Genomic DNA, 13673 nt, shown 5'->3' on the forward strand with positions numbered 1-13673 from the left:
AAAATATCCCACAGAATTATTGCAAATTTAAAAAAAAAACAAAAAGCCCAAATGTCCTAGAAAGGTTTTGTAATAAATGTCAATTTAGACTTTATAATCTCAAAAAATACTGATGACACTACCTTTTACTCTATTAGAAGTCTTTAAATAGTTGTTAAACACACTTTACACAATAATTTCTTTTTTAAAAATTCTTTCTTAATAGGAAAATATCTTTCTACTTCTTCAGAAACTTGAACATGAGAGGAGGAAACAAGACTAGTCACAACTGTTCAGTTATGTTACAAACTGAATGACAGAATATATCTATATATATGTATGTATATACATATATGTGTATATATATTTATGTATATACATATATGTGTATATATATATATGTATATACATATATGTGTATATATATATATGTATATATATATGAACTAAATAAAAATATGAGAATCCCAGCTCAACAGTAAAAGAGTACTTCGTCCAAACCATCTGGGACACCTCAGCTCTAGAAAACATCTTTTTTTTAGGATTTTGGCACATGTATGAATTCTCTTGGACTAATAAATACAACTGAATCAGTAGCTAAACACTTCTATCCAGATACCTGCTCTAAACACCCTTCCACAATCAGATTTCTTGAACATTTTCAGAAAAGGCTAATGCAGAGCTTCCCATTCTTATTAAATCCTTGGCATTTAACAGGAAACATGCAGTTAAAACAACGATTGCACAGCCACTGAAAAACTACAATAAAAAATCCCCAGTAAAACTCCACTAGATTTCCATGTGGCTGTTGAGTATATCCACTTCTTTGAACTAGTCTGGTTGACTCTTTGACAGAGACACCATTTCTACTGCACCAACCAAAACAGCCATGACAGTGGTGAAAGATCTTCAGAATTCAGAAAAGGTGTATTATCTACTTCAAGCTACCAGAGATATCTGAAGAATGAAAAGGGCAGAAATTAAAGCCCTCTATCACCAACATGAGTATCACAGGCTGGCACTCAAGAATGAGGTGAACTAATGAAATATTGTTGCCTAGTTCATGGTCAGAGGTACTCTTGAACACAACAGCTTGTCCCTAACTCTTTGTAAATTTGCTAAGCAGATTATGGATCCAGAGAAGGTTTCCCCTAAGCTGATGGCCTCCTCCTATGTTAAGTATAAAATAATCTTTGAGTTTAGGAGCACAGGTAGGCAGCTGATCCAGCAACATTCAGCCCTTTGTTGCCTCGCAGGAAGCATCACTACACCTGGCTCCAAGATGGGTAGAAATAGCAGCTGGGATATATGCCTGTTTAAAGTTACATCCCTTTTTAATATTAACATTAATCCCTATTAAATGTCTGTTGTAATAGATGTAACAGGAATGGGAAGACATTGAACTGCAGAGTCAAAGGACAGCACCTCACTGCTGTAGTCAGGACCTTCATTCAGAGAAGAATTAGGTGATGGAAATATTTCACACTATTTCTTACATCACATCTTGTGAGGGCAGGTGTTAATATCAAGAAAAGGTTATAAACTCACAGCTGGCATAGGAACGGCTGTCATCCTCACACATTTTGTGCAATTGTTGATATTCTTCTTGGGCTAGTTCAAAACGCTGCTGCTTTATTTGGTAAATCTCTTTCTTGGCATTGAGTGCCTCCTGGGCAACTATTAAATATTCCTTTAGCATGCGTTCTTGCTCCCTTCTCCATTGTTCCCTTGGGTCCTCAATTTGTGTGAGCTCTAAGGAGAGAAAAGTAAAAGCATTAAAATAAAATTATATTACACTTTGTGCCACCAAGTCAAAGTTATTTTTGTTAATGTCCATTCTCAACCAGCACACCTGACACTACAGTGCCCAAAATCACTCCAGCCAGGATGAGAAGGAAGGATGCAGAGTGAAAGAACAGGAAAGGCTTTTCAAATGTAAAAGGCATTTAAATGTTATTCTTCTCTTTACAAACCACTGCAAACCCAAAGAAAATAGTAATTAGTCCCTAACCTTCCCTCACAGCCAACTTGAAAATTCCAAGAACTTCCTAAAAACCCAGAACCACAAGGAAAAATGAAAGGTATATCAATGCTTGACCTATAAGTCTATAAATAGCTGAAACTATCTCATGATACTGCATACAACTTCACAAGCATACCATCCTAAAAGGACAGAGGCTACCCCTGCACAGTTAAGAAGAATAAGGTAATTCAACAGAGAAGTTGAATTCAACATCTTAAGTCTCAAATCCATAAAGCATTTAAATAGCTTCTCTTTTTTTTTTGTCTTAAGAAACAGCAGTCTGATGCTTTTCCTTGCCAGGGTTTAGACCAGTTTTTATCTAAACACAAAAACAAGTTTCGACAAAAAAAAAAATCTTTCCCGTATCTATTGATTTTCAAGGCTATTACTGCAAAACAATCTCTTTGCAGTTGCAAAGGCATTTGAGGATGACACACATTAAAATCCTAAAAAATTATTGGCTCATTTTGGGGGTTTTTGTGAGTCCAATAATATGTTTTTCATAACGATGTTGATGTAAAGCCTTGTGTTTCAATGTAACATTAATTTCTGATGACTGAAGCTCTATCAATAAGAAGCTGCTGCAGACACAATGTCAGTGTTCAAAGTAGTGGCAACACCTGCAGCACAGTCAGGAGCTAAGCACTTAGCAATTTTTTCCAAACTTGGTTTCTTACAAGAGATGAAAGTCAGTTATGTTTTGCATTAATTCTGAGTACATAATTCAGTATATGGGTGCCAGTGATGAAATACAAAACTGTAGGAGATTAAGCACAACAGATTAAGAACTCTAATGGTGTCAAGGTCATGCTAGCAGCTCTACCATTTGAGAGCCATCTGAAAAGCATATAAACAAAAACAGAAAGCTCAGCAAAGAACAGTGCTTCCAACAGATTTGCAGATTAGGTTCCTAAATAACCTTTTCTCTTAAAAGTAGTACCCTTCTCTCCCTGCAACTCCTCACATTGAATCACTATAAAGATAACGCCTACATTACTGCAATTTCTCCCCACTTCCCAGGGGAGATTTTGATTCCCTTCTGACTCCAGTGTCCTGAAAATATCTCCTCTACCAAGGACAGGTTGCGCTTTGTCTTGTTGTTGCCTTAAATCCTTCTCTACATGGAGGGCAAGCAGAAGAAAACAGAGTTCTGACTGCTGCCCACCCTTCACTGAGGGCATTTCAATTTCCACTGCTACTTCATCTGTCCATAAGCACTTCTGAAATCTCTGCAAATTCTAAAACTGCTAAACCCCCATGGAAACAATGAGAAATCAGTAAATATTTACAAAACAGATAGGCTTACTAGGATTCAGTTTTTGTTTTTGAACGGTAAATTACTAGTCCTCATCTCAAAAACCAGCCCCAGCTAAGGTGTTACGTTCTATCACACATTAAACTTCTGAGATCCTATACTTCAGGGCACTGCATCTCTCACAGAATTATTTCAGAAGCCTTCTGAAAAGCTAGCAGCAGTCACTGGAGGTAGAAAACTTCTTTACTGCTTTTTTCTGGTTTATGAAACTTTGCCCTGGATTTCTAAACAAGTTTGCCACATAACAAGACTAAAGCTACATTGTATGATAAAATTAACTTCCTTCTTTTCTTTACAACCAATTAAAAAAAACCCCACTATAGTAACTCCAGAACAGTCCCAGACAAATGCAGAGAATATATTATTCCCTCACTGGGGAATGCCCAACTGCTTAGAGGAGACTTCAAAGGCTCCCAAGACTCTGAGGAGGAGAGAAAGGAATTCTGTGGCTGGCAACCGCCAAGGTTTTTAAGCAATGGTTGGATAACAGCCAAGAGCAGCTTAGTAAGGGTGTCAACAAAGTACTGAATTTACAGAACAAGATGGAGATCAGGGTTGGAAGCACCATTGAGATTTACAGAAGATTCTTCTGTTCCTTGGGTTTTTTCCAGTTTAAATGGAAAACTATTGCCTAGAAATCTTTTTCTCACTTCCTGGGTAAACAAACATAGCGAGAGACTCAGAAAAAAAATCAGAAGTATTGCTGTTTTCTTTTTTAAAGGTGCAAGGGGCAAAAAGCTTGAGACAGTGCACAAAACATGAGAGGCCCCTGGTAAGTGTAAGTGTAGAAAGACTCTCTCTGAATTATCCCTTGCATTTTCTCACAGTATTTCTTGACACTGAAGCACTTCTAACTGTTTTGTCAATTAACAGAACTCCAATGCATAAAGCATTTAACCCAGTCAGCCACAAAAGACAATCCAAATGTTTTCTCCTGAAGCTACCATTCCAAGTGGTTTAGACATACTCATTTCATAAAAACTTTTTTTCAGCTCCTAGACCATCTCTGCCACTTGTCTGACACGACCTCATGATGCACATGATTATCTACTCATTAGTTCTCACTTGTACAAAGGAAGTTTATTTAGCCTTGATTGGTACCTTTGTTGTCCACAGTTTAAAAATTGGATCAAGTGTCCAACTAATTTCTGAATAATAATTATCCAGCTATAATATCAACTCTGTCTTCCCTCTTATTATAAATCTTGCTGGTATATGAAAGCACTGTATTAGCCTAAGGGTGACAAATCCATTTCACTGTGACGGTTGAATTACCATTTAGGATAATATCTGTGGGCTGCAAGTAATTAGTTATCATGAAAGAGGCCAATTTTGCAACCTTGTTAATTGTTGAATGATTCTTTTTACTCAGTTCAGCTTCTATCCCTCTGTTCGTACATTAACTTTATTTCACACCTAATATGATTAACTTTACTTTTCCAGACCCAGTAATATTTATCTTTTCTTTCTGTCTACCCACTGATAATTTGGGAACTCAATTGCTCTTTGCAAAGACTCTCTTCTACAATTTTTGCTCTAAATCGCACAGAAAAAAACGCAAGCCAGATCTGACATGCCTACAATGATTAATATCCCTTCTGTAAGTTCAAACTTGTAGTCTGTGGTAAAGCTGCTAATAACAAAATTCAAAAAGCAAAAGGAAGCCCTGTTTTTGCATGTGATGGTGATTGTTATTCCTATCACAGAGGCCTATCAGTAGCTTTTTTAAGGCATTGCAATAGGAATTCATGTTCTACTCATTTCCTGCAGGAACTCTAAACCCACCAGCAAATTTAAAAAAAAAATTAAAATAATTGGCAATACCTTAAGTTTTTTTAAATATGTGTATTCATGCACATACTTTGGTGTAAGTGCACTCTATTACTGTATTCCAATGTAATCCTCACTTTTTATTAAATTTCAACATTACTAAAGTTAGCATGACAGCAATCCTTAAACTAATACCTTTTAAAACACAGAGTTATTGTAAGAATTACCTAACAGTCTCTATTTATTGCCTTTGAATTTTCTTGTCTATCTATCCCTGTGGTTAATGTATTAACAGCTGTATAAAGTTTATCATTTAGTTAATGATCTTTGTTAAATTTCACAACAAATAAGTACCTGTATAGGTCAAACAATACCATGGGAACATTTATTATTCTGTTGTTTAGATTTTTTAAAGCAAGTAATTGTGAAACCACAATATACAAGTAATTCCAATGATGGCTGGAAGCCCAAAATTATTATTACACTTTCATTTTTAATTGACTAGATTTCAAGTAGATAATATTGAGGTTGGTTTTTCAGATTATACTATTTACCACTGCTGTAATATAGCCCATGTAACTACTTTCTTCTTTTCTTAGTCCCCACCAACTGCCAATTCTCACAATATGCAAGCATTCACTCAATGGCGATAAGAAGCTTAATGATAGCACAACAGTAACAGCAGCAGCAGTACAAAGCTATAAAGATAAGACATTTTTTTTAAAGTAGAACTGGCAAATGTACCACAATGACGATACAAAGCTCAGCGATAGTCCAAAAGGGAAAGTGTTCAAAATTAAGTTTCCAAAAGGGACATCTGTTGTCTTTTTGATAGCACTTTGTAATGCATTAAAATACAAAATATACATTACTTAAGCAAGAATGAGATTACTGTACTTCACAGTGCTTCTGATTAAAAATCAGCATACTTCTCTCAGAATGTATATTGGTTTTCAATCTAGAAGAGTGAACTATGGATTACTGGAAAAATAGAAAATGTAAGAATATAACACAAAATCTTTCTGACGTATGACAAAAAGTAACAAAAAAAATTACTGACACTTCACAGTATGACCAAGCAAACCAAAATATTTTGATACATTACAGTTCAATCATAGGTTGTAAAAGTCTTTACAAATGGAATTCTTTACAATTATGCCCCCATATTAAAGATAAGGAAACACATTCTGCAAGAAATTATTTGCATACATTTTCTCACTGTAGCACGAGGTGTATAAATGGTATAGGAAGCAAAGTTAGTGGCAAGAGTAAACACCAGCTTGCCAGCATTCCTCAAAACAATCACATATCTACTCACGATTTATGTGGTCCATATAATAAACTCCAATCTGTTGATCGTAAACAGTTTCCCATCCTAAGGGAAGCTCATCACCAACACAGTCAGCAAACGTCAGTGGCTTTGTAATCCTGCAAAAATAAAAATAACGCAAATAAATACAAAAAGGTGCAGAGTTTACAATGCAATGAATATTATTATATGTTTTAAAGATACCTTCACCAGTTGATCAAAACCTAGGTATGCTACTTAGGAATGTGCTGATAATTACAAACATACAGTTTCAAAATAAATTTTCATTTAAATATGCTGACAGATACTCTCCAAACAGGTAAGACCAGCTTCTCCCCTCTAGTTTCTATGTATAACAATTTAATTATAATGGCATGCAGTCCTGCCAGTTCTTCTCCCATATTGCAAAGAACACAAATGTGAAGCTGGAGTTCACCACTGCTGAAACTACTAGAAGCTTTATAGGTTTTAACTTCTTTCGGGTGGCAATGTAGCAAAATTGCTTGTCTTAAAAACAAAAAAAAAAAAAAAAAACCAAAAAAAAAAAAAACCACATAAAATTCAAGACAGCACTTTGTAACAGACTTCTTCTTTTCAATTATACATTTCCAACTATTAATGATATTCTCTTGGTCCAGACATATCCAAATTACTTCCTCTCCCTCAAAAAGAAGAGACAAACAAATGTCTGTGAAAAATTCTGAAGCAATTAGACCAGAAATAGTAATTAATAAGTAACAGCATTACTGTCTAGCAGCTTAAAATACCACAGCCCTTGCTAGACAAAGTCTTAATAGATCAGTGGATAATAGAAAACTGGAACAGCCATGTCAGTGTTGACAGGGACATTGAAAGTACTTGGTTCCATGTTATACAGAAAGACTCCAACACTGCTCTAGAACAGCAAGGTCTATAAAAAACTAGGAAGAATAAATTATATAAATGCTTTTATGCTCAGTCTAATCATGTTTATTACCCAAATGTTCATTTGAATCTTTACTTAACCCCTAGGATAATGTTTTCCTCTAAAAGCTGTCACAAAATTCATTTACTGAACAGCTACTAATAAAGTAACTTCAATTACATGAGGGATATAGATCCAACACCTTCCTCACATATTTTGAGTCACTTCTAATACCTACAATGATGACAACTTTGCAAACATTAAATACATGCATTAATTTAGGAACTGACTTAAGCTGAGCATAATCTACAGCATTATACTGTTTGCTGTGCTTCCACTTGTATGTTGTTAAGGTTTTCTGACACCAGATCTGGACTATGCTTACAAATACACAAGCTGAGCATAATCTACAGCATTATACTGTTTGCTGTGCTTCCACTTGTATGTTAAGGTTTTCTGACACCAGATTTGGACTATGCTTACAAATACAGTGCTGAATGGAGAGACCATCAGGACTCCTAATTGTCCTTCATCTGATAACACCTGTATAACACAGTAACTTTGTCTGTATGCCTGTCTTTGAACCTGGAAGTGCTTTTCCACCCCAAAATAAAACAAACCAGAACAACCTAGCAGTAAAGACTTAAAATGATGCAAATACTACTACAGCTACGTTCCAGCTAGCCCAATGGTGCAGTAAGCACACCATTCAATCACCAACAAACAACACAAAACTCTGTACACAGCGAACAGAAAAACTGCATTTACCAGCCTCCTGAAACTATTTTACAGTGATTACCGTGTTCAAAATTAACTGTAGCAGAATAATTTTAAAAATATCCTTACTGGTTTCAATGTCACATTTCAACAGCTTTGCACAACAGTAGGAAGACCAAGCTATTCAGGTCAAATAATAGCTTGATCCTACTTGGTTGATTCTCCAACACATATAAACAGTTTAACAAGAAGATGTACATAAACTTGTGCACCACTATTTAAAGTACAAATTTTCCATTACTGACAAATATGTAGTCTACATCATGTAATTATGCAAATCCAAAGATGCTCTGTTCAAGAAAGAAAGTGTTACTAGGAACTGACATAAGCACTCTCATTAATTTATCTAGCAGTCAGGCAGACCAGATATTGCCAAAATACTCCTGATCTCCCTGGAATTCAGTCAAATATTAAACACACAAAGTGCAGCACTTTTTCTTAAACCCCCATGGTCTTGTTCTGAAGACATAATGTTTACAATTTCTCAAAGTAGTCTAGACATCAGCTCTTAAATTACCGCACTATAGACAAGATTTTCTTTGGAGTGAGTTATGAGACTTGCTTGCCTGTTACACAAACATACCCTCACCCTTTATTCATAAATAAAACCTGCACATGATACTGTAACCTTTCACACTACAAAAACTTTAATTCAATACTCTCTGTGATCCCGCCAGGACTCAGACTTTCAGGATGAGGACAATGTTCACTTTTTGGAAAAGGGAAACTGAAAAAAACCAATGCATCTGGTCTAACCAGTTTTCATTACAGCATTATAAAAGCATGTGCGAACAGTTTAAGTAATAGTTTTGAAGGAAAGCTTGTAGGGGAAAAAACCCAACACATTAAAAGCTGTCTTCCAGATATTCAGATCATTATTAAGTTGATGTTGCTCATTTTAAACTATAATCAAAGTTGTTCCAAACTGGATTCCCTTCAGACAAAGCACAATGTCATACTGACTCAATCCTATGTAGCTGGACCTTCAGTCAAAGATACAAAACTAAGAATTGGAAGTTTCTGCCTGTGTTGTGCACTGCTTTGATGAAGTGAAGTGAAAAAATACCTTCTTGGTTTAACCAGGACAACTCTGAGGGCAAGATTAGTTTCTTGCCAGTTAAGGAAACTAGGGTTTTTCAGAATGACTAAAACAAAATGGAAGAGATGCAGATATCTACATTGGAGGTCAGCCACAAATTACAGCAGTTGACTGCTGAAATTAAGTATCTTCTGGAAATACTGCTTTACCTTCTGTGTTCCTTTTTAATTAGCTTAAGTTCTATAAAATATTACAGATTTTTTTCTATTTTTTATAAAGAATTGTAAAAGGTACATCTGTTAAAACATTTTGAAGTATTGAAATAAAGACAAAAAACTTTTCAAAGCATTATAAAGACAGAGACACAACAAAAATGCTGCCATCTTTGATGAAACAAAAAACAGGGCTGTCCCAAACTGTGCTATTCACAGTAAAGAAAAACTAAGGCATTTATCTGATCAAGGTAGTAAACAATAACTAACACACTCAACTATGATCACCTGTTTCCCCCAGAACAACTGGCAGACACTAATAAGAGGATTCTGAACTTTCAGCTGAAGATGAAAATCCTCTGGGACCAGTTTATGGCATTAAGTTTCTGCAGCCACTGGACCTACAGACCAGGTACAAGTAACAGTTCTCCATGGGGACCAATTCTGCACATATCGAAAAACCAACCCTGACATCAGATTAACTGACTTTATTCTTTCCAAAAATAATGATGCTCCTCAATCCTTAGGTACCCAATCTTTTGTGACTCTGAAACTCTTCAGAACCAAATAAAGAATCACATAAGAAAGCTTTCATAACCCAAATCCAGTATATCAAACCTAGAGAAAAATCTTTGAGCAATGTCATGCACCTCATATCTGTCACTTCTAAGTACCCAAATTGTATGTTTTCATTAAGAAGAAATAAAAGCCAGGTATTTGCACACAATCCAACAGACACATCTCAGACCATAAAACTCAAGTTTTATTCACACTTTCTCTGCATCAATTATCATGCTTAACAGTTAGAATACAGAAATTAAACTGTAAAATAAAACCAAGTGACTAAAGTAAGTTTTTTCTCCTCCTTGCATACTTCTTTTGTATCTTTATCCACTACGACACAAAGAAGGATTCCACAACACATTATTACAGCTTTCTGAATATGTGGCAGCAAAACAAGTATTTCTTGAATGCATCAGTTCATGGGACTGGATGGGGAGAAGAAAAGGCATTAAAAGATAATAGCTAAATACCATTTCAGATAATTTACTTCAAAAGTGCTTTCAGCTTCAAATACATTGTTAACAGCATATAATTTTGACCCCCTCTTTCTCCCCAATAAAAAAACCCCACAGAAAACCTCAAACTTTAAATAATAAAGAAAAGCTTCTCAGTCCAAAGAAAATACATACTTCACATTTCCAAAGCAGTTTCACAGATAGAGTAGAGCAACTTCACTGTCATAGACCTGCAAAACCACAACCAGATCACTAAAGCACAAGGCTTTGGAAAATATTAGGTAAGATCCTCAGTTTTCCCATGGCTCTGATGCCACATTAGAAGACCCTGGCTGCTTGAAATCCCTAGGTCTAATTAAGTAAAACTTCCCCTGGGAGGAACTAAATAAAGATAAACACAGCCTGTTTTTCCAAGATCTTGAACAGGAAATCAAAAAGGTGTTCCAAAGTGAAACTACTGCTGTAAACTAGTTGCCCTCCTTTAAACAATGCCTAGACACCTAAATTACATAAAAGGTCACCCCACCTTTCAAAGTGGGCCTTGATTAAGAGGAAAGCACTAACCATGAGTGCTAATTCTGAAAAAGAACCACTGAATTCTGAACAAAAGTCACTGTCTACAGGAGACAGAGAGAAGGATGCAAGAATGGCGGCTGTCAACAGTGTTTTTCATTTTGTTTCTGATTTTGGTCAGGTCCAACAGCAGCAAAAATATAACAAAATAACAAAATTTGATACATGTCCACAAAGAACTAGGAGAAAAATTTCCTTAAACCTGATCTCAGTCTGAATCGTCACCTAATAGAATAGATGTTTTTGCCTGACAAATGCAGATACAGAAACTGTATTACTAATTTACTAGGAAACTGCATTAATTCACATTAGAGATCTGAAGAACACCATACATTTTAAAAGTGAGTAACAGAATAACTAGAAAAGAATTAGCAATCTGATAAATCTAGCAATAGTTTCTCCAAGGAAAGTATTACGCCAAGCATATTACTGAAGTGTCACAAGACAAGAAAGAGAAAAGGCAAAATGAGGAATCATGCACACACTTTAAAGCTTTCAATGTTTTTTTCTTACCTCCTTTCAAATGTGAATTTAAGTTACAGATAATGTTATACAGTTCAACTAACCCCCTTGTCTTGTACCATGGTTCTTATTCCTTCCAACTGCACAGAGAAAAAAAAAATTAAAGATCCCAAACAAACCAAACCAAGAAATTGAGAAGGAATGGAAGATTACTTTTTTGTTGTTTCACAGACACTGTCAAGAAGAGCTGCTTACACTGAGGGGGAGAATGGGAGGATTGTAATTATGTTGTTCTTAAAAGTTACACTGCACTCCTGGAGGCAATTCGACATCTTCCACCACCATAGCTCTGACCTGGGCAGCAAGACCGTCTCTGTGCCAGAGAGGGTCACAGCTGTGCCGTGACTCCGAGCAGGCTGCCCTCCCCAGCAGGGCAGGGACACGGCAGGCACACACTGCCCAGCAGGCACTGCCCGAGCAGGGCAGGGACACGGCAGGCACCCACTGCCCAGCAGGCACTGCCCGGAGCAGGGCAGGACCCGGCAGGCACACACTGCCCAAAGCCACTGCCCCGAGCAGGGCAGGGACACGCCAGGCACACACTGCCCAGCAGGCACTGCCCGAGCAGGGCAGGGACACGGCAGGCACCCACTGCCCAGCAGGCACTGCCCCGAGCAGGGCAGGGACACGCCAGGCACACACTGCCCAGCAGGCACTGCCCGAGCCGGGAAGGGACACGCTGCCCAGCAGGCGCCCAAAGCCACTGCCCCGAGCAGGGCAGGGACACGCCAGGCACACACTGCCCAGCAGGCACTGCCCCGAGCAGGGCAGCACCCACTGCCCAGCAGGCACTGCCCGAGCAGGGAAGGGACACGGCAGGCACACACTGCCCAAAGCCACTGCCCCGAGCAGGGCAGGGACACGCCAGGCACACACTGCCCAGCAGGCACTGCCCGAGCAGGGCAGGGACACGCCAGGCACACACTGCCCAGCTGCCGAGGGAAGCCGCTTCCTCCGCAGGGCAGGAACAGGCACCAGTCAGAGCCACGCAGCCTCACCCCGGGCAGCACACGCACTCGGGCACGGGCTGCTCGCAGCAAATGCCACCATGAGCTCCAGATCCACTGTTACAGCACTCTGGAGTACACCATGGTTTTCCTCCTCGTCTGTTCTCCATCCACTCAGCTCTTTGCAAGCAGCCAAGTCCTAAAAATGAACTGGATTTTGAAATAAAGTTTGGCAAATCACATACCAAGTGCTTAGTCAAAAGTACAACAAAGTTCATCAAACTATATGTATCTTTTCAAGATACAAGTTTCTTTTAACCTTTTTCTTAATTCCATTTATGTATCTTCATCTTACTATGTGACTTAACCTCAGACTCTGAGGTTAAAATAACTCACTGAACATCTATTCAATTCTTCCTTAAAATAAATCCACTATAGAGATGGTCAGACTGAAACTTACATAAACGAAATTCTGTGCTCAGGACAGAGTTAAAAGAAGGTAATGTGTTCAGAGTCATTGCTGGGATACATTTCCCTTGGGAAAAAAAAAAGTACCCTGCAGCAAGGAAATCACAGCACCAACTCTTCTAAAGGTCACTTAAAATTTGGTCTTTTTAGGACCACACTATTTTGCATCTATTTATGTTGTTATTATTATTATATTTCTTTTTTTTCTTTTTTTTCCTCTACAGCAAATAAACTGATGATCACAGTCCAATCAGTGTATTTGCTTCAATTTACAGTAACACAAGCCAACACAGCACAAATCAATGTGTAAAACAGAAGGCACAGGATGGCACTAGCTAGTGATTTGTACAGTAATAAACCAACATCTTGAACCGTGAGGAAAATGTGTGATCACTATCAGAGCATTTTTTTCATTTAAACTCTGCACAATGAGATTTTGTTATGCAAAATGTATGTAAAGCTACACAGCTAAGAGAGAACCTATATTACCTGTTGACTTACAAGAAGTAATAGCAGCTTACATTGTCTATAAGCACCTCTAAGAAATGTACCCAAGGACACCCTCTTACCTTTCACTATTCTAGAAAAAATAAACCTTTACTAGCAAGCAACAATAGCCAAATAACACACTTTTGTTTTTACCCTTTCTCATAATCCCCCAAACCAAAACAGCTGAAAAATACTGGCTTTGTATGTTGAAACATAAAATGCTATGTCCAATTGCAGCTCTCGCATAACTTGTCTGGCTGCTCAGGAACTGCTGAAACAGTTCTACACAAGCAGCCAAGTCTTCCAGCAGCTATCCATTTCTTAACA

General features: G+C 37.5%; 1 protein-coding gene across 3 annotated transcripts in view; it reads right to left on the reverse strand.

Annotated features, from left to right (window-relative positions):
• WWC3 (WWC family member 3) overlaps nucleotides 1–13673 on the reverse strand; it is a 99532-nt gene that overhangs the window by 55631 nt on the left and 30228 nt on the right. For all 3 annotated transcript variants that reach the window (XM_039714284.1, XM_039714283.1, XM_039714282.1), the window contains exons 2-3: nucleotides 6406–6515; nucleotides 1528–1731 (exon numbers count right to left, since the gene is read on the reverse strand). In XM_039714284.1, the coding sequence (XP_039570218.1) occupies nucleotides 1528–1731; nucleotides 6406–6421 (220 nt within the window). In that variant the 5' untranslated portion in view covers nucleotides 6422–6515. The remainder of the gene's footprint in view (nucleotides 1–1527; nucleotides 1732–6405; nucleotides 6516–13673) is intronic.

This window comes from Passer montanus, unplaced genomic scaffold, assembly GCF_014805655.1.
Source record: "Passer montanus isolate IOZ18808 unplaced genomic scaffold, ASM1480565v1 scaffold3, whole genome shotgun sequence".
NCBI classification, from domain to species: domain Eukaryota; kingdom Metazoa; phylum Chordata; class Aves; order Passeriformes; family Passeridae; genus Passer; species Passer montanus.